General features: G+C 47.2%; 1 protein-coding gene across 1 annotated transcript in view; it reads left to right on the top strand.

Annotated features, from left to right (window-relative positions):
• Positions 1–16,845, top strand: part of SERP2 (stress associated endoplasmic reticulum protein family member 2) — a 27,856-nt gene extending 11,011 nt beyond the window's left edge. Inside the window, exon 3 of the mRNA XM_024125823.1 lies at positions 16,404–16,845. Within this exon, the coding sequence (XP_023981591.1) occupies positions 16,404–16,444 (41 nt within the window). The 3' untranslated portion in view covers positions 16,445–16,845. The remainder of the gene's footprint in view (positions 1–16,403) is intronic.
• Positions 16,846–24,056: the final 7,211 nt, after the last annotated feature.

The following is a 24,056-nucleotide window of genomic DNA, read 5'->3' as shown; positions in this document are numbered from 1 at the left end:
GCAGCTCCATATCAAAAAAACAAACAACCCAATCCAAAAATGGGCAGAAGACCTAAATAGATGTTTCTCCAAAGAAGATATACAGATTGCCAACAAACACATGAAAAGATGCTCAACATCAGTAATCATTAGAGAAATGCAAGTCAAAACTACAATGGAGTATCACCTCACACCGGTCAGAATGGCCATCATCAAAAAATCTACAAGCAATAAATGCTGGAGAGGGTGTGGAGAAAAGGGAACCCTCTTGCACTGTTGGTGGGAATGTAAATTGGTGCAGCCACTATGGAGAACAGTATGGAGGTTCCTTAACTAAAAATAGAACTACCATGCGACCCAGCAATCCCACTACTGGGCATACACCCTGAGAAAACCATAATTCAAAAAGAGTCATGTACCACAATATTCACTGCAGCACTATTTACAATAGCCAAGACATAGAAGCAACCTAAGTGTCCATCGACAGATGAATGGATAAAGAAGATGTGGCACGTATATACAATGGAATATTACTCGGTCAAAAAAAGAAACGAAATTGAGTCATTTGTGGTGAGGTGGATGGACCTAGAGACTGTCATACACAGTGAAGTAAGTCAGAAAGAGAAAAACAAATACCATATGCTAACACATATATATGGAATCTAAAAAAAAAAAAAAAAGGTTCTGAAGAACCTAGGGGCAGGACAGGAATAAAGACGCAGACTTAGTGAATGGACTTGAGGAGACAGTGAGGGGGAAGGGTAAGCTGGGACAAAGTGAGAGAGTGGCATGGACATATATACACCACCAAATGTAAAATAGCTAGCTAGTGGGAAGCAGCCGCATAGCACAGGGAGATCAGCTCGTGCTTTGCAACCACCTAGAGGGGTGGGATAAGGAGGGTGGGAGGGAGACGCAAGAGGGAAGGGATATGGGTCTATACGGGGATATACGTATGCATATAGCTGACTCACTTTGTTATACAGCAAAAACTAACACAGTACTGTAAAGCAATTTTCTCCAATAAAGATGTTAAAAAAAAAAAGTTATCTACGTTTTCAGGCTTTATGGCCAACCTGTAGATTGTTAGATCTTGAACCTTGAGCCTTTTATCTAATTATCTCTCTCTCCCAGCTTTATGGTTTCTTGCAAGTATATTATTCGTCCAAGGCACTGGTAAAAGTCTAGGTTTGGAGAAGCCCACAGAAAACAATTAGAGACAAGTCCCCTCGGGTGGGCTTTGAACCTCTCAGCAAAACTCCTGCAAGCAGTCCTCGTGTCTTGAGGGTTCCTGGCGTGCCCGGCACTGTGCGGGCTTTGGAGATACAAACTCCTTCAGGGGGCAGCTGGCACTGGGGAGACAGATAAGGAACATGTCGTTGCTCCCAGGGAAAGAGCACTCTGACAGCGGAGCACCCGGAGGGCTTGGCAAGCGTGGACAAGGGACTGTCTTAGTGCTTTCGGGCTGCTATAACAAACTATCATAGACTGGGTGGCTTATAAACAGCAGAAATTTATTTCTCACAGTTGTGGAGCCTGGAAGTCACATTAGGGTACCAGTGTGGTCGGTTGGGGGCCCCTTTCCCAATCACAGACTTCTCCTTGTATCCTCACATGGCATCCACACGTGGTAGAAGGGGCTAGGGAGCTCAGTAGGGTCCCTCTTCTAAGAGCACTAATCCAATTCATGAGGCCTCCGCCCTCAGGACCTAATCACCTCCCAATGGCCCCACCTCCTACCACCATCACGTCGGGCATTAGTATTCCAACATGTGGATCTCAGAAAACACAGTCAGACTATATCAGGGCCTTCTAACTCATACTGAGCAGAAGAGAAAGTTTCCCAGAGAAGGTGCCATTTGAGCTGAGTTTTGAAGGACAAACAGCCAGACAAAGGGAGGGTTATTCCACATGAGGGAACACTGCATGACAAAGGCACAGGGGCCTGAGATAGTACGACAGGCTCAAGACTGGCCAAAGGCCAACACAGGATCTGTGAGCCTGGGTCCTCATGTAGCCCTTGTTGTCAGGAACTAAATAGGTACAGAGCTGGTGGGTTTTTTTGGTTTTTGTTTTTTTTCTTTTTTGGCTTCAAGATACACAGTAACCGGGACCCTCTCTGGTGTGTGCCCTTAGGTAGCATACAGGAGAGGGGAGAAAGCCAATAAGTCATTTCGTCTGGCTTATTTTCCTCCAACCTGTGCTAGTTCTTAACATCCATCCTTTCCAAAGGGAATAAAAACCTTCCCTAAATTACATCTTAATTACAATTTTGCCAGGCTTATTGGTTCACATAGTAGGAACTGTATCTTTCCGCCCTTTTGGGTAAATTGGGACATTTGCTGACAACAGTCTTTTGGAACCTTCCCAGTCTCCATTAGTTTTTTCGGGGATCAAGTACATTGTCTCTGCTATCATCTCTGTTGGTTTGTCCAGGGGCCTGGGATGGGAGCCTGCAGGGCCTGGAGATTTGGACTTAAAGTGGCCAAGAGTACATACCACTTACTGGCATACTATATCACCTGCCTGCATGTCCGGCGCTCTTCTAAGGATGCTTCTTTAAATCTAGTGAAGACCACTAGCTTCTATGGAAAGGCTAGACATCAAACGGGGAGTTGGGTCCTCTTAACTTTATCCTCTGTTAACATGTCACCATGATCCCCACGCAATGAACCTCCTCCTTTTTAAAATCATATCTAAAAATAATCCACCACCATCTCCCTTTTTTTCTTATTTTCTTTCCTTTCTTTTTTTTTTTTTTTTTTTTTGCCAACTTTAGCATTTTTTTTGCAAGCTTCAGCTCAGGCCAAGCTCTGTTCTCACAGAAATGTGTCACTCTTCTCAGTTCGTCCTTGGTACTGTGCCCTTACTTCTATCTTTGTCCGTGTCCTTTTCTAAACCAAACACGTCACGAAAAACACAATAGCTCCTTTAGATTCATACCCGTTGCCACGTCTCTGGGATTAGTCAAGATTCAGTTCTTCTTGCAGCTCCTACTATCCCTCCTGAGTTCCTCCCTTTTCAGAGTCGCAGACCATAGCCTCCTACCTATCTTTTTTATTTAATTTATTTTATTGAAGTATAGTTGATTTACAGTGTTGTGTTAATTTCTGCTGTACAGCTAAGTGATTCACTTATCTGCCTATCTCTTCTCTTCGTTTAAAAGAATGCGATTATGACCACCTAGAGGGGTGGGATAGGGAGGGTGGGAGGGAGACGCAAGAGGGAGGGGATGTGCGGATATATGTATATGTATAGCTGATACACTTTGTTATACAGCAGAAACTAACACACCACTGTAAAGCAATTATACTCCAATAAAGATGTTAAAAAAAATTGTTATTGCACACACACACAAAAAATGCGATTTCCTCAAATCTAGCTCTTTATCAGTTCCTCTGCTTTACGTATTGAGCCTTCTCGGTGCCTGGATGATTAAAGCCCCTTATCACTGCTCTCTCTTGCTTCTGTTCCACTTTTGTAGCACAAAGTAGGAAAGACGCACCCCATCTAGCGTCCTGCCATCATCTGTAGTGTGCACAACAGCACCTTCACCCCTGCCCTTGCCTGTCACGCTCGCACAAAATGCACTGGAGTTTGCGGTGGGATTTCCATACCTCTGCAGACACACCCCTTCCTGTCCCTGTCCAGAGAGTCCTTTTCCTTTGAACAGGATATACCCGTGTGCCAGGCTTAAGTTCCATTTCACGAAGTCCCTGGGATACCTCTGAGGTCATTCGCCCTCTCTGAGTTCATGTGGTTAGTTATTCATATTTTGTAGATCTTTATACAGACAGGAAAAATATGAAATCTTCTAATAGTAGTGAAGATGTTGATCATTGATCTGATTCTCTTGCTTTCGTTACCTCACTCTATTAAACCCACTTTTCTAATCGACGGTGGGCTTGGCAAAGGGCTCTTTTTTAGCAGTAGTGTCACATAGAAAACAAACTTATGGTTACCAAAGCAGAGTGGGGAGAGGGGGAAGGGATAAATTAGGAGTTTGGGATTAACAGATACACACTACTGTATATAAGAAAGATAAACAACGAGGACCTACTGTATAGCACAGGGAACTATATTCAGCATATTGTAATAACCTATAACGCAAGAGAATCTGAAAAAGAATATATATATATATATATATATATATACTGAATCACTTTGCTGTACACACCTGAAACATTGTAAATCAACTACACTTCAGTTTAAAAAAATTATAGAGGGCTCCCCTGGTGGTGCAGTGGTTAAGAATCCGCCTGCCAATGCAGGGGACACGGGTTGAAGCCCTGGTCCGGGAAGATCCCACATGCCGCGGAGCAACTAAGCCCGTGCACCACAGCTACTGAGCCTGCACTCTAGAGCCCGCGAGCCACAACTACTGAGCCCACGTGCTGCAACTGCTAAAGCCCGCAGGCCTAGAGCCCATGGTCCACAACAAGAGAAGCCACCACAATGAGAAGCCCGCGCACCGCAAGGAACAGTATATATATATATATACTGAATCACTTTGCTGTACACACCTGAAACATTGTAAATCAACTACACTTCAGTTTAAAAAAATTATAGAGGGCTCCCCTGGTGGTGCAGTGGTTAAGAATCCGCCTGCCAATGCAGGGGACACGGGTTGAAGCCCTGGTCCGGGAAGATCCCACATGCCGCGGAGCAACTAAGCCCGTGCACCACAGCTACTGAGCCTGCACTCTAGAGCCCGCGAGCCACAACTACTGAGCCCACGTGCTGCAACTGCTAATGCCCGCAGGCCTAGAGCCCATGGTCCACAACAAGAGAAGCCACCACAATGAGAAGCCCGCGCACCGCAAGGAACAGTAGCCCCCACTCAACACAACTAGAGAAAGCCCGCGCGCAGCAACGAAGACCCAATGCAGCCAAGAATTAATTAATTATTTATTTAAAATAAAAAATTATAGAAATACTGTCAGTGTACCTAGGGTAAATAAATTTTCAGGTGAGGCAAGTCACAAGGAATGCAGGTTTTATCTGTTTTCCTAGTATCTTTTGTGAAAAAATGAAGAATGGTAAAAATGTTGACCTTTAAGTATAGGCTCACTTATTGGTCACCCTTACTCCATTTTATGTGGCAAAACAAGTCAACAAACCTCCAAGAGGTTACGGGACCCCATTATTATGGGGAGTGATGTGTCACAGCAGACTCCTGACCCCTTCCTTCTCGGCTTCTTTCCTTGGCCTTCCTTGTTCTCCACACATGCCTTTCGTGCCAGCAGGGCTGGTGCTGATAAGAGCCAGATAACGAAAAGGAAGGAAGAGGAACCAGGGGAGCGGTGAGGGCACAGCACTCAGGCACCCAGAGCCCCTGGCACAAAAACACGTGCCCAGGGAATGCCCACCCCTCACCAGGGAGGCCCCCCGAGATCCCAGTCCAGCCCAAGTCCGTGGTTGTAACCAGTCAGAGGACATTATCTCAATACTAAATACACCCCCCTTCAGAGGAAGGAAATTTCCACTTTCCAGGATTGCAAAAGGTCTCTTAGGCAAAACACTTCTTTGAAAACTGACCAACTGGCAGTAAATGGATAAGAGGCTTCAGAGGGGAGGATAGTTTGGGGCTCCGCCAGATGTGGATTCAAAGCCTGGATTCGCTATGTTTCTGCTGAATAACCTTCTCTCTGTATTGATTTCCTTATCCATCAAACGGGGATAGGAGGAGCCCCTCCAGAGGTAGTCCTGGTACTGAATGGTTCCAGGGACGTAAGTGCTGGCCCACAGCACTCTTGAGGCCTGCAGCTTCAGTCACCACCATCTCTGTCCCCATCGCCCTCATGTAAAGTAGTGGCACCATGAACGGGACTGGGGTGTCACGGACACTTTAGGCTTCCATTGCCTTCCATCCTCCCAGGCCACGCCTTCACCTGGCAGGCTCAGCCACTCACGTTGGTCTTGACCTTCCAGAGAGCTGTAGACCCCGCCTCTTCACTCCAAGGAGGAGTAAGTGCAGTTTCAGTGATAACACCCCCAGTGGGTGAGACTATGTTCCCACGATAAAGCATCGGAATCTTTCAGACCGACCCAGGCAGGAAACAGGAAGCGCCCAGAGGTACACTAAAATCCATGAATAGGGGTTTGTACTTTAAGTTGAATATCAGAAATAAACTAAGTTTTATTCCCTTAAAGCAACCCAAATACACCACCGTTTTGCTATTTAAAAAAAAAAAAAAAAAAAGTTTTCTTTGTGAGATGCAAAAGCTTGGCGAACAGAGTGTTCTTTTGAGACGTGGACTTGTCCAGATAGGACATCTCGGGGCCATATCTTGCTTTGTCTGGTTTAATTTGGAAACTAGCCTTATTGTTGTTAGTATTATATACATTCCATCAGAAATCTAAAACCTGTTTCTTAGTCAGATACCTCTTCTGGGTCCCCTCAGATGATTAGTCCAAACAGGCCAGAAACTTTTCTTGTTCAGATCTTGACCCAGGACTTTTGCTTGGGCCCTTTTAACTGGTTGCGTTTGTCTTTATTTGATCTCCTAGGACCCCAGATTCACACTGAAGCCCCAAGGGTTTAAACACCCCCCTCTTAGAGACTTGGCCGTTTTTTCTCTCCCGTTTTTATAAAACTATTATCTTCCATTTCTGCAGGCGGTGGGGCCTTTTTCCAGATAAGCAGCTCGTCGTGACTCTCAGTCCCCGGTTTCAAAGCCTGCTTCTTTAGAGAACTGTTTGATAGCTTCTGAAGAGTACTTGTTTTTATCTTGAGACTCAGAGACAAGCGTGACCCGGAATGTCCGTCCGAGGCGGCAGAGATGCCGTCACACAGATACGCCAGCTGCTATCTGCGCGAGACACTTGCTGTCTGCGTGTGCTTCCCCGGACCGTGGATGAAGCCCGTCCTGCTGGCTGTGCCCACAGCCCTTGCCCCTGGCTTTTCCTCTCCCTTTTGTCCTCACCTCTTTCAGGAGCCTTGTGGAGAAGGGTTCTGAGGCCTCCCCAGAGCTCTGTGATGAGTATGCTGCTTTGCGTCAGTAATGTCTGACCTGAACAGGGCAGTGACAGCAGGGTCCTAACCCTGGCCTACCCATCTTATAGTGTCAGTGCCACCGTGTTCACAGGACAACTGTCTTCAGCATTTTTGACTTTCCTCTTGGACTAGAAGTTTCACCTGGACTCAGTGACAGTAGGTCTTTCCCTTCACATGCAGTTGACCAGACAGTATGTTAGCGCTTACATGTGTCTTGTGATCCTGTCGTATCATTCACCTCTCCTGAGCCCAGGTGTGTCCCTGTGTGTGGACAGGAAGCAGCAAGCTGAGAGCAGTCTTCTCTGTCCTCATCCCTCACTGAGGTTCCAACCGGGGTCAATGGAACCACCATTTATTCCCCATGATGCTGTGATTCTCAGAGGGAAACTCTTACACCCCAGCCACACCCCACCTCCCTCCCTCAGACTACTTCTCCCTCATCTATCCCCCATTTCAATTGCATTTCTCTCTCTCTGGCCGAACATGATACCCACTTCCTAATTAGAGATTATGTGAATTTTAGTCATTCTTGAAGTCTGGGTTTTCTTGAAACTGATGAGCTTATATCCCCCATCAAAGGGAAACCTCTAGGGTAATAGGATTAACCAGTGACTTATTTCCTTCCTAATTTTCTATATTTTCCAATTTTGTCAATGAGCATATATTACTTGTATAATCAGAAAAAAATAAGTGTATTTTGAGAGCAAAATGGCTAAACTCTTGGTTTTAGCCTTTTCTTTTTTTTTTAAAGCAGTAGACCTTTCTTTTTTTTTTTTTTTTTTTTTCTTTTAGACTAGTAGACCTCTTTGTTCAAATCTTAGAGGGAAACAAAAGAAAAGCTGTTCTGGTTGAAGCAGGATCTGTTATGTGTCTGTGTTTATGTCTGTGTCTGTGTGTGTCTTTGTATGTATGTGTCTGTGTGTGTTTGTGTATGTTTGTGTGTATCTGTGTGTTTGCATGTATGTGTCTGTGTGTATTTTTGTATGTGTGTTTGTGTGTATCTGTGTGTTGTGTGTGTGCGTGTGTATAGGGGTGCCTCCTGTGTTGCTGGATATACTGATTTTTCATCATCCCCAGAAGGGAATCCACATCTGGACCCTCTTTGCCCATCAAATAGGAAATTGTGTCCAGCCCGGCGCTGGCCTCTGTGCTTCCAGAGTTAAGGCCTTTCCCAACGAGCCTACTAGGTTCATTTGGCACCATCAGTTGTGAGTAGCTGCACTGTTTCTGGGCAGGGACGTTCCCTTTGTCTGGCAGTTAACAGACTGTACTCTTCTCCTGTATCTGGTAGGCACTGTGCCTGCCGGGGCAGGACTGGGGAGAGATAACGTGTCACAGGCTGGACCGTTTTTCAGGACAACCTATTCAGAACAGATAAGGAAAGTGATTCCCTGAGATGTTCTAAGCTGGGCCTGAATGCCTCCGGTCCTCCCGGCCTCCTGTTTCAGGTGGTCCAGCGGTCTCCCTTTATGTATGCGCTGGAGGCCTCTCCGTTTCTGGAAGAGCCCACAGCCCCGCCCTCCCTAGGACTGGCTGTTTTGTTAAGGATGCTGTGGAGGAGGGACAGGACTAAGTCCTGTGTGAACCAGCTCCAGGGACAGCCTCCTTGGGTTGGAAACCCGGCTCTGCCACCTACTAGCCGTGCAGCCTTGTCCAAGCTACTCACCCACACGCCCACTCCAAGCCTCAGTGTCTTCCATTCTTAAAAGGGATAGGATCCTATCTGAAAACTCCTAGGATCCTCATGAAAATCAATCCTGCGGATTAAAGGAGACAACGCATGCCACACGTTTAGTGGAGTCCTGGTAATAGTTTTACAAATGTTTGCTGTTATTGTCATTATGTTGACGGCCCTTAGTTGCACCGTCTCCTTGCCTCTCAACACCCCTGGCAAGGTGCCGACCAAGATTCTGAATGCTTGCAAGGAAAGAAAGATAACATTTTGACCTTTGTGATGGGGAGAAAACTTGGGGGAGCAGAGCTCTGAGATACTGGGGAAGCTGCAGGAACCCCAGCTCCCACCTGGACAGGTAGAGGGCAGGGTTTGCCAGCCAGAGGTCAGTGGTGTCACCTCTGCAGGGACAGCTAGAGCTGGAGCCTCTGCTCTCCTTCCAGAAAGAACTCTTTAAAAACTAGCCAGTGGGGGTGAGCAGAATCTATTCATACAACTATTTTGGCTACCGTTTCTTGAGTACTTATTATAATGCCAGGTCCTACACTTATATTTTCTTTTCTCATCACACAGTCCCTACAAAGAAGCTATGGTACTCATTTTTCGAAATCACAAAACAGAGGTTCAAAGAGGAAATCAACCAGCATCCCGTAGCTAAAAAGAGAGCTAGTACCCAAACCTAAACTCCAAACCCATCTGCCTTCTATTATCCTGCATCCTTCTCTCTTACCATTTCCCCCAAAATACCATGGAGCAGATTTTCCGCCAACTTTAGGCCTTTAGCGTATGACTGTGTATTGAAAAGAACTCCTGTTAAAACATCTCCTACTTTCCCTGCCAGAAAATGTGCGTTGTCCAGAGGTTCCAGACGGACGGCCATTCTCGGTCTGCCCCCAGGTGGGTAAAGCCCTGACCCAGCCATGGGCTGCTCTTTGACTGGGCCACCGGGGTGCTCCATCACCTTGCTCTGTCCTGCACACTTGCTCCAGGACAAATTTGAGTTCACCGTGTTTGCAGGTCGCCCACATAAGCACTGGCCTTTCCTGGAGACTGGCCGAACTATCTTGAAATTGTGACACCCAGAGGAAGTCACAGCCACAAGACTGGCAAGTTTGAGGAACTGAGCAGCCCTGGAGAAACCTTTCCGTGTCACCACAAAGGAAAGCTTGAGGACATGCGTCTGCTCTGGAACTCCTGCCTCAGGATCTGAGATGGACAGTCTGGAAAAGATGTCTCACCAGCCATTGGCTCCCTCAAGGTGACCTACGGCCTCGCTTGTCATGTGCTTACCTCTGCCCTGTGGCCCTGTGCCCCTGGGGCCCTTTGGGTCTGTGTATGGTTTCCTTCTCGGAAGAGTGCCTCCGCTGTCTGCCATTTTAATGTGGAGAGAGCATCCTATTCTTTGCTAATACGATCTCTCTTTTAACAGTGCCCTCCTGCCCTCACTTATCCCTGGCTTCCCTCTCTTTACCCTCTTCTCCGTCTCTGGAGAAGCCATGGGGAAGTGGCATCTTGCCTTTGACTATCTTTGTGCTAATTCTTCCAGGGAGCTGAATGACCCACCTTGGCGATGTCTTGTCTCCTAACATTTCTGCTTATCTTTCTCAAGGCCCATACTTTTCTTACCAGCGCTTTCATTTTTTAAATTTTTTAAATGAAAAATAATCAGAGTTGTGTGAATTCTAGAGTCGGCTTATCCTCCTAAAGGGTGTTCCTCTGGCCTGTCTTGATCTCTCTTCTCAGCAACTCCCTGGATCTCTCTTATCGTCAACCATTTACCTTCAATAAATGTCGTTTTCGGAAGACCCCATTGTCTGGCAGGGTTCCAGCTTCCTGACAGTCTCCTAGGGGATCCACTTGTGTCATCTCTCTGTCCTTTGGGCGCTCCCAGTTAGCTGGGGTGGGGCAGTCCCCAGGGAAGAGTGGATTGGGCTGGCCCAGCTCCGGGCCTTAAGGGGTTTATGTTCTTGACTTGCGACTTGACTTCCCCTCAAGAACTGAGCTCTTGGAGCAATTGAATCTCAAGGTCGCCATTTGATGCTGATTCTTTAGGTCTGAAGAGTAATCAGTTGAGGTTTTTAAAATGTATTTTCCTCCGTGCTGTTTGCAATTTGTCACCGTTCAGTCCTTCAGTAAATTTTTACTGAGGACCTACTATGTGCCCGGTGCTGAGCTTAGGCCCAGGGGTAGAGCTGGGAGCAAAATCATCCCTGCCCTCCTGGAGCTTGTGGTCTAGTGGGGAAGAGAGATGAGTCAAACAAATAATTATGCTGAAACATGTAAAATTTCAGGCATGAAAATGTTTGAAGGAGAGGAACACAGGGCTGTGAAAGCATATACAGGCCAACCTTGGAAACATTGCAGGTTCGGGTCCAGACCCCTGCCATCAAGCTAATATCGCAATAAAGCAAGTCACATGAGTTTTCGGTTTCCCAGTGCACATAAAAGTTTTGTTTACATTATACTGTAGTCTGTTAAGCATGCAATAAATAGCATTATGTCTAAAAAAAGGTATACATACCTTAATTAAAAAATGCTTTATTGCTGAAAAATGCTAACCATCATCTGAGCCTTTCAGTGAGTCCCAATCTTTTTGTAACAGTAATATCAAAGGTCACTGATCACAGATCACCATAACAAATATAAAAATAATGAAAACGTTTGAAATATTGTGAGAATTACCAGAATGTGACACAGAGGCACGAAGTGAGCAAATGCTGATGGAAAAAGCGTTGCCCGTAGACTTGTTACACACAGGGTTGCCACAAACCTTCAATTTGTAAAAAAAACAAAACAAAAAACAAGAAACGCAATATCGGCAAAGCGCAATAAAACGAGGTGTGCCTGTAATGCAGAGGGCTGGTGTGCTCTAGGTAAGTGGTTCTCAAAGTGTGGTCCCTGGACCAGCAGCCTCAGCAGCACCTATGAACTTGTTAGAAATATACATTCTCAGTTCCCACCCCAGACCCACTGGATTCGAAACTCTAGGGATGGGGTCCAGTGCCTGTTTTCAAACATTTTCAGGAGATTGTGAGACATAAGTTTGAGAACTCCTGCTCCAGATGGTCAAAGACGGCTTCTCTGAAGAAATAACTTCTGAATTTTGAAGTAAGACTAGGCAATAGGGTAGGGTGGGGAAAGCATTTCAGACAGACAGAATGGCATGTGTAAAAGCCCCGTAGTAAGAGCAGGGAGCTTTTAAAAACAGGAGGGCTTACCGTAAGAGAGGAGGAGAGTGGAGAAGGTGAATCTGGACAGGTTGCCAGGGGCCAGGAGATGCAGGTCATGGAGGCTTCACCAAGGATCGGGCAGTAGAATGCTTCTGGCGTGTTAGAAACTCAAGGAGGGCACGATCTCACTTGTTTTTATTTGAAGAATAATTCTAGCTACAGTATGGAGAAAGGATTGAAGGAGGGGCAAGAGTAGACCAGTGGAGGTCACCGCAGGAATCAGGGGAAAGATGATGGTAACTTGGACTAGGGTGGTTTCCGGAAGGATGGAGCGAAAGACGCACAATCACAAGATTATTAGGTAATGCCCACAGGTCTTGGTCATCAATCAGAGGTATCAAGGATGACTCTGGCATTTTTGGTGTACGTGCAAGATGGAGGAGGAGGATGCCAAGCTTGGCAACGGGAAGAGATCATGAGAAGATCCTGTTGCATTTGACGTGCCTTTGAGCCACTTGTGTGTAGGTATCAATTAGATGGTGGAAGGTGTAGGTCTGGAGCTCCGAGGAGAGGTCGGGGCTGGCAACACACATTGGTGAGTCATCAAAAGCTAAGTGGCAACTGAAATTGTGGGCGGGGATGAGATCACCTGGGAGAAGGAACGTAATGAAGAGAAGAAAGCCAGCATGCTCACTGCAGAACTTCGACATTCTTGTTTACTGGTCAGGAGGAGTTAGGATGACCCCCATAAACCACGTTTAGCGTAAAGAGCCAAAGAGAAGGCGGAAAACTAGAGAGTAGGAGAATGGTGTGTCACAGAGGCCAAGGGAAGAGAGTTTCCAGGAGGGAGCGCTCAGCGATGGTAAGTAGGGGTGTATGACAAGAGGCAGCTGAAGGACGCTAGTTGGATTAAGTGACATGGAAGGTCATTTGTATCTTTAGCAAGAGCTATTTCACTGGAGTGAAGGGAGAAGCTAGAATGCAGTGGAATGAGGTGGAACCCAAAGGTAAGGAAATGGAGAAAGTGAGGACTTAGACAGCTTTTTGGAAATGGTTGTAAAGAGGAAGAGGGCACCTGTGGATGGGAGATGTGGAGTCAGGAGGATTGTTCTGGTTGATTTTTGAGTTGCAAGTGCTTCTTGCATGTTAAACCCTAAGAATTTCTTTGAAAGGGAATGGTTGAATAAAAGAGAGACGTGATCGTCCGAGGTTACCAAGGACCAGGATCCTGTACGGGTGGGAGAGTGCGGAAGCTCCCAGATTCTGTAGTTCCCACTCTAGCCTGGATTTTCCTGAACCTCTGACCTGCCCCAGGCCAGATCCCCTGACCTTGAATGCCTGCCCTTCTTCCCTTTCTTGGCATCTGTCCTCCCGGCTGACTCGCCTGCCCACAGCCCCTTTCCTGCAGCCCGCTCGGCTGCTTTCTCTGCTTTGTTCACCCTCTGTTACGTCATTAACTTGTCAGGGTCTAGACTCCCCCCTTCCTTTCCCACTTGGAACCCACTCTTGGCTCCCTTCCCGTTCACCGCCTCAGAAAGTCAGCATCGGGGAGGCCAGGGTTGTAGTGTGGGTCATTACTGGAGGGCACACAGATGTACAGTTAATATAATTGGTATAGGATGGTGAAGGCTTCTTAAAGACATTGACATTGATATAAGCCTTCTTAAAGACAGGGATACAATTCTCAAAGACATTGAAAAAGGAATCATAAAACACAACCATCTCTCCACTGTCTTAGAGGTGGAGGCAAATGGTGAACTTAAAATAGACTTTATTCAAAGTAATTTCTCCAAGAGGGTTCAATTTTAAAGGGTCGCCTATACACATGTTAAAGACCATCAGATTTTGACCTGTTAATTCATGGATTCAGTTAGGGTCAGGAATGATCTTTCATTAGTTTTTAAAGCAGACTCAGAAATAGGTAAGTTGTTTTAATATGTGTTGCTACTCTGAGGCCAGCAAGCTTTGTCTAAGAGTCTTAAGAGAAATTTGCAGCAGTTCTTTGAAAAGAATTGAGTGGTTTTATCGTTACCCAGCACTTTTGAGGTCATGAATTAACTTAATAGGGTCTGATGGACTAAGGGACAGCCTGTTGCGTATTCATTGACCTATATCCTGCTGATAATGATTCCTTGTCTACGAATAAATCTCAGGGAGAAATAACATTTTGGAGCATCTATCATGGGCAGATATTTTACTTACGTCATCATATTTATTCCTTGCAATCCTTTGAGGTACATATTACCTACAGTTTTATACATAGAGAAATCAGGGCTCAGAACTATTTAGTGAATTCCGAAAATTCACCTCTAGAGGGTGGCAGGTAGCACTTGACCTCTGGTATTCACGCTCATACATGGAAGCAGCAGCCATCACTGTAGTAACAGTAACAGTAATAATAGCAATGACTGCCATGCACCGAAACCTTGATGTGTGAGGAGCCTCATCTACGTCAGATCATTGAATCCCTGTATTAACGCCGCAAGCAGCACGGTCCTCATTTCCCAGCAGAGGAGACAGAACTGAAGAGGTTAAATTATTCATGCAGTCACACAGCTATTCAGTGAAGAGCTGGGATTCAAACCCAGTTCCCTCTGACCTAAACATTCCCCTCTAAAGTAAGCCTGTTTGTCCAAATTAGGGATGTTTTCCTGATCCCAAGAACAAAGACCTGAGGCACGGTAGATGTAAATATTTTTTTCCTAATGTGCTTGACTATACCGCTGTCTTCCAGCACTCCTGTGGAGCCAGAACACAGAAATGTTTGTTTACTTTTTATTCCTTGTTAGCTTTGGTAGAGGAGGGTGGAAACATCCGTGTTCCGGCAAGCTTATACTTGTGGGTAAGGTACTTTCTCATCCCGCTAGCGGCTTCTCCCGTTAAGAGCCACCCCCCAGATGAGACTAAGCCAAGGAAACCTCTGAGCACAACCAGAGTTAAATATCACAACTTGTTGAGCTAACTCCTTTATCTGGAGAAGAGTCTTTCCGACCTTCACACACAACTCTCATGTTTGACTCTCATTTTACACGTAGTTCTAACAGTCTTTGTTTTTGGCTTAGTCTACAGTAGCATAATAATAGAAGAGGGCCCACTGCAGATTGGTGTAGTAGCACCAGAGATGCGACCAGAGATAAGAATCACTGAGACCCAATAACCGCTAAGAAGCAGAAATGAGAACCCAAGAAGTACAGCGAACCAGAGCTATTTGGGGATCCGATCAAACACTGTGCGTCCTCTACAACCATATTACAGCAGAGTCTTCTCAGTTATCACTTTTTATTATGGTCACGCTGAACATTCATGAACACTTAATACTAAATCACGTTGGGTGTCTATCCAATTTAGGAAAGTCGTAATGGTGCACAAAGTGATTTTTTTTAGTTTATGAAAAACCAACTACATTAGTGCTTTATCTACCCTTCAAGTCTAGCTGTCCAAGAAAGAGCCCCCGGGGCCCTCGGTGTGCATTATCTTTGGCTCCCCGAAGCACAATGCCTGGCACATAGTATGTGCTCACTAACGTCAGTTGATAAAATGTCAGACGCTTTGTTTCTCGAGGGTTCTGGGTAGCGTATTTCACTATGGTTACGTAGGAAGCAGCATCCCTGCTGGGCTGCTGTATATTCCAGGATGACTTTATGAAGGAGAGAAGGGGTGAGCCCCCTGAATGTTCTGTGCTTGTTCTGTTGTTACACGTGGTCACATGATACCCAGCTGCCCCTCAAAAAAAAAAAATCATTCTATATGTGTTCATTGCTATTATTATCATGATTTTGTCTTCATCACGAATTGACCAATACTGTATACGTCACATCTGGGGAGGATGTGAAAAGGAAGTTGGACCTTCCTCTCCTGGAACACATTTAAACCCTATAAACCAAACCAGGCTGGGTGCTATCCAACCAGCTCTTACCAAAACAAGGGGAGGGAGTCCCAGGAACTGTCTGTGGACGTTCAGGCTACCCACCCCTTCAGGAAGGAGTTCGGTCCACTTAGTGAAGACGGTGCCCTGAATAAATCAATGTTGCTCTCGGTGCATTTCAAGTCGAATTTCAGAAAGTTCCAGGCCGCCTGAAGATGCACTTGTATCAAAGGTTATCAGCAGCCGGGGGGGCCCAGCTCCACGTGTCTGCGCCCGGCACCTGGCCTTCCTTCCAGTTCAAGGGCAGCTTCTTTTCCAGGTCACAGCCATTTTGAAGAGGCAGCGTCGCTGACCTGTTAAATGAGTGCCCTGCCGGCACGAAAACGCTGTCCCCCGCTTCCCAGCAGCATCAGAACATTCTGGGGAAGAGGGCCAAATCTCTCAGGGCCTGAGGGATTTCTGGCCTTCACTCCTGGTGGAATTAGCAGGGGTTATCCGTAAATCCCCGAGGCATCCATCAGCAGACAGAGCAAGGCTGCCTTTTTAAAGAAGTTCACTGACCTCTTGTTAACTTAACTCCTTGTTAGGAAATATCTAATCAGCTGTGTGCTAACAGGTCCAGGGGCCCGGGGTCAGCAGAAGCAGGGCTGGCGGTGGGGCTGGGTTTCCAGCTGTGTGCTGTCTGGTGTCTGAGCCGTCTGTTTTGTTTTCCTCCTTCAGCTATCTTCCAGATCATTCAGAGCATAAGGATGGGCATGTGAGCAGGCTGGGCTTTGACACGGCCCCCTGCCGCTGGAGGTTGGAGGACCACTTCAGCTCTTAGCCGGGTATCCGTGGGAAGCTGACAAGCCACCCAGAAGAGGAAAAAAAGGCTCCCTCAACTGTTCCCTGATCACTTCATCGTGGATGTCAGACCAAATTTCTTTCTCACAGGACATCTCGGTGCATCCGTGTTCTCAAGCGGAAAGGACATTTTGCTTTGCAGTTGGCAGGATTGGTAGCTCTCCGGGTGTCTGCAGCAGAGCTGTCTGTCTGCTTTTGCCCTGGGTTTCGCTGATGTCTGCATGTGGGCTTCTGAATGATCACCGCTTTACTTTCTATGGATACAATCTCTGCTCCATTGGGAATTGCTTTTACAAATAAATGTCTTTGTTCAACCTTATACACCGTGTGGGTTCCAGTGAGAAAACCAAAGTGAAGATGATGTCAGGAGAGCTCCGGAGGGATGGGTAGGGTAGGGGACTTGATTATGTAACTGGGGAAGGCCAGGGAATCTGTGGCCCGGGAGCCAGGGCTACGTTTGCCCAGCCGGGTGCTGGCCACCCTCAAGGTCTTTGCCTGAAATGAAGCCCTGGGCAGCTCTAAGGACCTTGGGTTTTCCACACATTTGACAATGTGTGGATCTTTTGGGATTCTTTCTTTTTTTGCTTCGCTTTCTGTTTTTCTTTTTTTTCAATCGAGAAAAGGTACCTACAAGGTGTGTTAAAGTCCAATTAGCCATTATCTCTTCTGTGGGCTGCATCAGGGCTTGGTGCGTCACGGAGGCCTCTTTGGGAAAATCATCCAACCTCAGGCCCAGCCCTGCCCTAACAGAGAGTACCGGGCAGGCAGGAGTCCTGCCCGATGGGTGGGTGAGGTTCAAGGTTGGTGGGCGAGACCCTCCTCTCCCCAGCCAGCCTTCCCCACAGCGTCTCAAAGTGTGGACGGCCTGCATCCTGTCTCCGTGTGTGGGGGGGCGGGTAGGAGGATGCATCTCAAAATGCAGACTCCTGGGTTCCACCTCAAGCCCGCTAAATCCAAATCCCTGCCACTGGGGCTAAGAAGAAGTGTTTGGTACCAGCTCCCTGGGTGAGGCTCGTGTCCTCTACGCCGAGATCCTGAGAAAGCCCCGCTGAGGAGGGAATGAAGTTCTGTCCCGTTCCGAGCAGCAAAGGCAGCCGAGCTTGCTCTTAAGCAAAGCCTCTCCTGGCAGGGACTGGGTGACATTTGGCCTGCCCCCTGGTTGGGACTTCTCATCTTGCCCAAGGAAGCCATAGGGACAGCCACCCAGATGACCTGAAGGATTAAATATGCTCACCGTGCAACTTCAAACAGGCCTTCACTATTTTTTTTCTAATTTCATCTTTGCATCCTTAGCCACTTTTTTTCCAGCCCTTAAAACTGTGAGAGCTTTCGGGGGCTTCCCTGCTGGCGCAGTGGTTGAGAGTCCGCCTGCCGATGCAGGGGACACGGGTTCGTGCCCCGGTCCGGGAAGATCCCACATGCCGCGGAGCGGCTGGGCCCGTGAGCCGTGGCCGCTGAGCCTGCGCGTCCGGAGCCTGTGCTCCGCAGCGGGAGGGGCCACAACAGTGAGAGGCCAGCGTACCGCAAAAAAAAAACAAAACAAAACTGTGAGAGCTTTAAAAACAGAAGTGGCAGAAGGGGCCAGGACCTCTCGCCGCCACTTCAGGGGCTTTGTTGTAAGTGGCCCTTTGGAATTGGGGGGAGGGGATCGCTTTTTGTCCCCAAGAGTCTTTCACCCCAGACCTTTTAGTGATATTCTTGAAAGCTTTCTTTTCTCCCATACTCTGAGTTCCCCTCCTTCCTCTTTCTTTCCCACTGAGAAGAGGGTGACAGAGCTGTTCTGAAATTAGCTGCCCCAGGGACAGGCTACCATCCTTAGGCTTCCCCACCCCCCATTCCAACCCCAAACCCCTCCTGAGCCGGCAGAAGATATTCGCCACCACTCGAGGGCTGCGCCGAGTAGGTGCTTTGTGAGCTGGTCTGCTCATCGCCTTGGCTCTGTCTGGCCATTCTCTTCTTGGTGATTAAGATCAGTGTGAGATCAGACCCCCCTGCTGGCTGCCAAGAAGCCAGCATAAGGAAGCCCCCTTGATATAAAGTTTCTCTGGTCTGTGCTCCCACAAACACCCTCTCTGACACCCACGGGGCCTGGACTTGATCTAAGGGCCTTCCTCTTCCTTTCCTAATGCCAATAAAAGTACACCTACCAGACCATCGTGAAAAGTCATCACTGCGCCTGAGCTTTGAAATTCATCCTTTATTGGAGAGAGTCTTTTCCCTCCCGAATTTGGTCTCTCCCACAACAGTAATAGCCAATGGGGTGATATCCCCTTTTCAAGCAAAGGGCAACTGAAATTTGGCCAGACTGGGCTCCAGATGAACCCAGGTGTCGCCAGGTGACAGGTGTGGTGGGCTGAGTCAGTTGTCACCCGTAAAACTTCCCATGATGGATTTATCTCCCCAGAAGATGCAATCATCCGCAAATTGCTTTTCTATTACTTTCCAGGTAGCCTCCCCGGAAGCACTTTATAGGACAGTCTGCCCTCCCTGGTGACTTCTTCCGTCAGCCCTCTGCAAGCAGAGATGGGAGCTGCCCTAAGTAAATTAGGGTCATGGCTGATTTATACTGTACAGTGGAGACTTTTTGCCATGACACATAGTAAGAAACACACGGCAACCCGATGCACCACACACCCATCAAAGCGACTATAACAGAACAACACTTATCCTTAACACAGGTGATGCACCCTGATTTTTTTTTCCCTAGTCCTTTTTTTTTTTTTTTTTTTTTTTAATGCTGGTTGCCCCCTCCTTAAATGACTTTATAACCCACGAGTAGATTGCAACCTACAGTGTGAAAACACCGCTCTTCTGGAGAAAAATCAAGCCCCTCTTCATGGGAGACAGATAAGCAGGGCTCACAAGGTAAGAAAGTCTGAATCCACTTTGAATTCTGATGAGAACCTGACCTCACATCTCAGTCACAGTCAGTACCTCCAGGGGCACATTAAGCAGCTTCTTTGGGGACTCAAGGTGCAGATCCTGCAGAGAAAGAACCAGCACCTCCTGAATCCTCTGAAACATTGTGAGATAAACACTAGATTCCGTTTGTCAGCATTCACTTGCTGTGCGTCACAGTTATTGAGGGGATGGGGTTTTTTAATTTTTTTTGTTTTTGTTTTTGTTTTATTCCGTTTGTCAGCATTCACTTGCTGTGCGTCACAGTTATTGAGGGGATGGGGTTTTTTAATTTTTTTTTGTTTTTTTTTTTGTTTTTTTTTGCGGTTCGCGGGCCTCTCACTGTTGTGGCCTCTCCCATTGCGGAGCACAGGCTCCGGACGCACAGGCTCAGCGACCATGGCTCACAGGCCCAGCCGCTCCGCGGCATGTGGGATATTCCCGGACCGGGGCGCGAACCCGCGTCCCCTGCATCGGCAGGCGGACTCTCAACCACTGCGCCACCAGGGAAGCCCGAGGGGACGGGGTTTTTTAAAAGCAGGGATCCACCCCAGGCCTATTGAAAATCAAACTCACCGAGGAAGAAGTTCATGCATATTTTTTTAAATATCCAGATGATTTCAATGCTGCCCATCCACTAATTAGTCTTTGGGAACAAGTTCACCAGCAGACTTCTTTTAATTAAATGAAACAGGGACCCAGAGGCAATACCCCTAAACCTAACACTGCATCGACCCTGATGCACAAGAGTTCCTCCCTCCTCTGACATTTTAAGCACCAGGGGTGCTCTGCAGAGCTCAGCGAACATGAGACACTGTGTCTTGTTTGGCTCCGGGTCTTGTGTGCCTTTGTCAAGAACAGCACAGACCGGGACACAGAGTGCTTAATGCTTGGCGCTCAAAAGCCCTGTAAGAGGGAAGCCATCTGCAGTGGGAAGGCAGAGAGCTCTTGCCAGGTCCTCGCCCTCCAGGGCATCGTTACAGATCAAACACTGCTTCTGAGAAGGCTGTGCACAGGGAGTGTGCTCGCTGCTCCAGAAGGGAGGGAACACACACACAGATATGTAGGCACTTTGCTGTAAGACAATTCTCATCCCATCCAGACACAAGAACATCCTGACGTAACAGCCCTGCAGTTACTCCACACTTGGTCCCCACGTGTGGTCACATTTGCTTTGGAGGCAAAATATCATTGGGGTGATATCCTTTATCGTACATAAGTCATCATCAGGCTTCAGCTGCAAATTGTGAACACATAGTGATAGCTCTCAGCCATGGGCCCCTTTCTTTGAAAATCTTTAAACCCTCGGGCTTCCATCTGCCGGCTGTGGGTCTGCCTTCCCCCCAGGGGGTCAGCAGACTTTCTCAGTAGAGGCCAGAGAGTAAATATTTTAGGCTTGGTGGACCATAGGGCCTTGGGATGACTCAGCTATGCTGTTGTAGCTTGGAAGCCGCCCTAGGTAATACATACACAAGTGGACAGGCTTGGTTCCGATAAAACTTTATTTAACAAACCAGCGGGCCCTGCCAAGCCCTGCTCTTGAGTGGCAGTTCTCAGATTGTGATGCACAAGCCCTCACTCAAGAAGCACTGGATTAAGTTGGAAGGATCTGCACATCCACCAGCCCCTTGTTCATGACAGAAGGCGGACTCTACTAAGAAGGAATTTACAATTTAAATAATAAAAGTGAAACAGGCAATGATCTGCCTTGACAGAGCTGTGAGGAAATCTTTCAGGATGAATACAAAGGATTTGAATTCTATCGGTGCCAAGGTATGTGTAGGAAGTCGGGGTGGGAGGCTGGGACCTTGAAGGCAAAGCAAAATTGGAAGGTTGAGCTGGGAAGTCAAGCTCTTTCTGAGAAGTAACTGGAGAGTCTCAGCCTTGAATGTTCAAAACAGAAGCACAGACTGTTACATCATGAAAGCCCCCAAGACACAAGACTGTACACAGAGACTTCTCTTTTATCTCACTGTGAAAGATACAAACTTTAAATATTGCATTAGGAACACAGAGAGATCTGAGCAAAGTTGCACAGAGCTCTAGAAGAGAAGTCCAAATGAATAGTTTAAAAATTGGCCCTGAGGGCTTCCCTTGTGGCGCAGTGGTTAAGAATCGCCTGCCAACGCAGGGGACATGGGTTCGAGCCCTGGTCCGGGAAGATCCCGCGTGCTGCGGAGCAACTAAGCCCGTGCGCCACAACTACTGAGCCTGCGCTCTAGAGCCCGTGAGCCACAACTACTGAAGCCCGTGCACCTAGAGCCTGTGCTCCGCAGCAAGAGAAGCCACCGCAATGAGAAGCCCGCGCACCGCAACAATGAGTACCCCCAACTTGCCGCACCTAGAGAAAGCCCACGCACAGCAACGAAGACCCAAAGCAGCCAAAAATTAAAAAAAAAAAAAAAAAAAAAAGTGGCCCTGCGATGTTTATAACTCATCCATTACTTCTTGGTGGGAGCAAGATGGAGGTCGCGTATGGAGAGAAAATACGTTACTACTTAAGAAGAAAGGGCCAGAAAGAAATCAGCATTTGGGGTCATCACCCCAAATTTGCTGCAAAGCATTCTTAAGCATTTAACAATCTTGCACACACATTTGTTGTTTTTTATTTCAGTCTCCGCATAAAGTAGGTTAGACTCACTACTAACACTTATGGCAGGCTTACTCTGGGCCAGATCCTATTCTAGTACCTGTAAGTATCTGCTCATTGGAGCCTCATAAAATGCCCCTCGGTGGGGGGCCATAATTACCTCTGTCTTACCGATGAAGAAACAGACCAGAAGGTTTGAAATGCCAAAGGTCATGCTGCAAGTAGACAGATGAGCTGGGATGCAGACCCAAGCAGGCTGGCCCTGCATCTGTGCTTTTCAGCACTGCACTGACCTTAGCCCGCGCCTGATCCTACGCTACGGGAAGGGCTGATTTTGTTTTGATTTTGTTTTGGTTTTCACTGCTATACCTCCAAGACCTAGAACAGTGCCGGGAGCTCAATACGTATTCATGAAATGAATGAATAGATAAATCAGCAAACAATACCCTCTTGGTGAAGACATAGCTTCAGCAAGGCTGGAAGGCAGAACTGAATCATAGAAACAGCCCAGGACCAGAAGTCAGGCCCCTGGGTTCCTGGCCTCTGCTCATCACTTTGTTCTCTGGTTTGATTTCCTCCTTCATCCATTTGAAGATATCCTGCCCTTCCACATCACAGGGCTGTTGTGGGAAGCAAATGATACGATGTATGTGACATCGCTTTGAAAAAATCGTAGAATGTTATACAAATTAGATATATAATTATATATATGTATACAACCATATATGGAATTATTGTTGGCAATCATACACTAATATAATAGTAATTTCTACTCAGGACAGGTGGGGACTACGCAGAGAACTGTTGCTATGTATTCAGAATGCTACCTCTGCCAGGGCCCTATCTTAGAACAACATGCTCTCAACAGCAAGAATGCCCAGAAGGGAAAGTGTGGATGGATCAACACAATCCATCCCAGATGGTGAAGAAAGAATTCAAAATGTATACACTACTGTCAGTGCCATGGTTTTCTCTATTATTACTGTTACTTGTAGTAATTCCTGAAGGTGGAGTTTTAGGCAAGATTCTAAATTAATCTGGGCTAGGGAAGACAACTGGTATCTGTGAAGAGGCTGACCTACGGCTAGTTTCGTTCTGATTATATGTTTGTTATCTTCAAACCTCCAAATATGTTAGAATGGAGATAGGACATGCAGTCAATTCCCACAGCACTGGAGAACTGGAATTCCCAACAGATGGGGAATGGCGGGGGGCAAGGGGGTGGGTAGATGGAGGGAGGGAGAGAAGGAGGAGAGAGGGAGGAAGGAAGGAAGGAAAGAAAGGGAGGAAAGGGATTTTCTGACATTTGAGTGATTCACTTTATCATTCACACGAAGTCACCAGATCTGTTGTGCCTAGGCCAGGTGACAGGGTCCCGCATGTGACCCCTCCCACACGCCCATTCTCCCCTCTCAGAACCACATCCCACAAGGGAATTTGTTTTAGGAGGGATGGTAGAAATTGGTCCAATTCCAAGACCTGTATTACTTTTATATGAGAAAAGCGTTAACTTTTTCCCTGTTTTTCATCTGACTGGTGTTATTTTGATAAACCATCTTCAGACCGGATAGCTGGGGGTGGCAGGGGACGGGCGAGAGTAGAAAGGTGTGAATAGGATAGGCAGGGAGCAAGACACACACAGGAGAAGCGCCCTTGGCCCCGTGGACCGCGTATGTCTTGGGAGCCCAGGAAGAGCAGAGAGCAGGGTGGGTTGGGGGCTGCCAGCCCCTTCCTGGGCTCCCAGCCTCCTAAAGGCTCAGGGGCAAGAAGTCACCTTCGGCATTCTCGGCCCCCTTCCTTTCACACGGGGGCTTGATGCACCATCTAATTTTCCTCCTGAGGATGCAAGGTGGCTGCCGGCACACGACAACGTCCACTATGACAGTGACACAGAAAGTATCCGTATATTGGAGATACGTCCACAAAACTGGCGTTTGCGCTCTCTTCTGGAAGGTAATTTGGGGAAATAAAAGAAAGGTGAAAGGTTGGTGACATTGATCCGTGCTCTGCATGTGGGAAAATGTGAGCTCTTTACACAACAG

The sequence above is a fragment of the Physeter macrocephalus genome, chromosome 13 (assembly GCF_002837175.3).
Source record: "Physeter macrocephalus isolate SW-GA chromosome 13, ASM283717v5, whole genome shotgun sequence".
Lineage (NCBI taxonomy): Eukaryota > Metazoa > Chordata > Mammalia > Artiodactyla > Physeteridae > Physeter > Physeter macrocephalus.
This window is presented reverse-complemented; position numbering and strand designations above follow the sequence as displayed.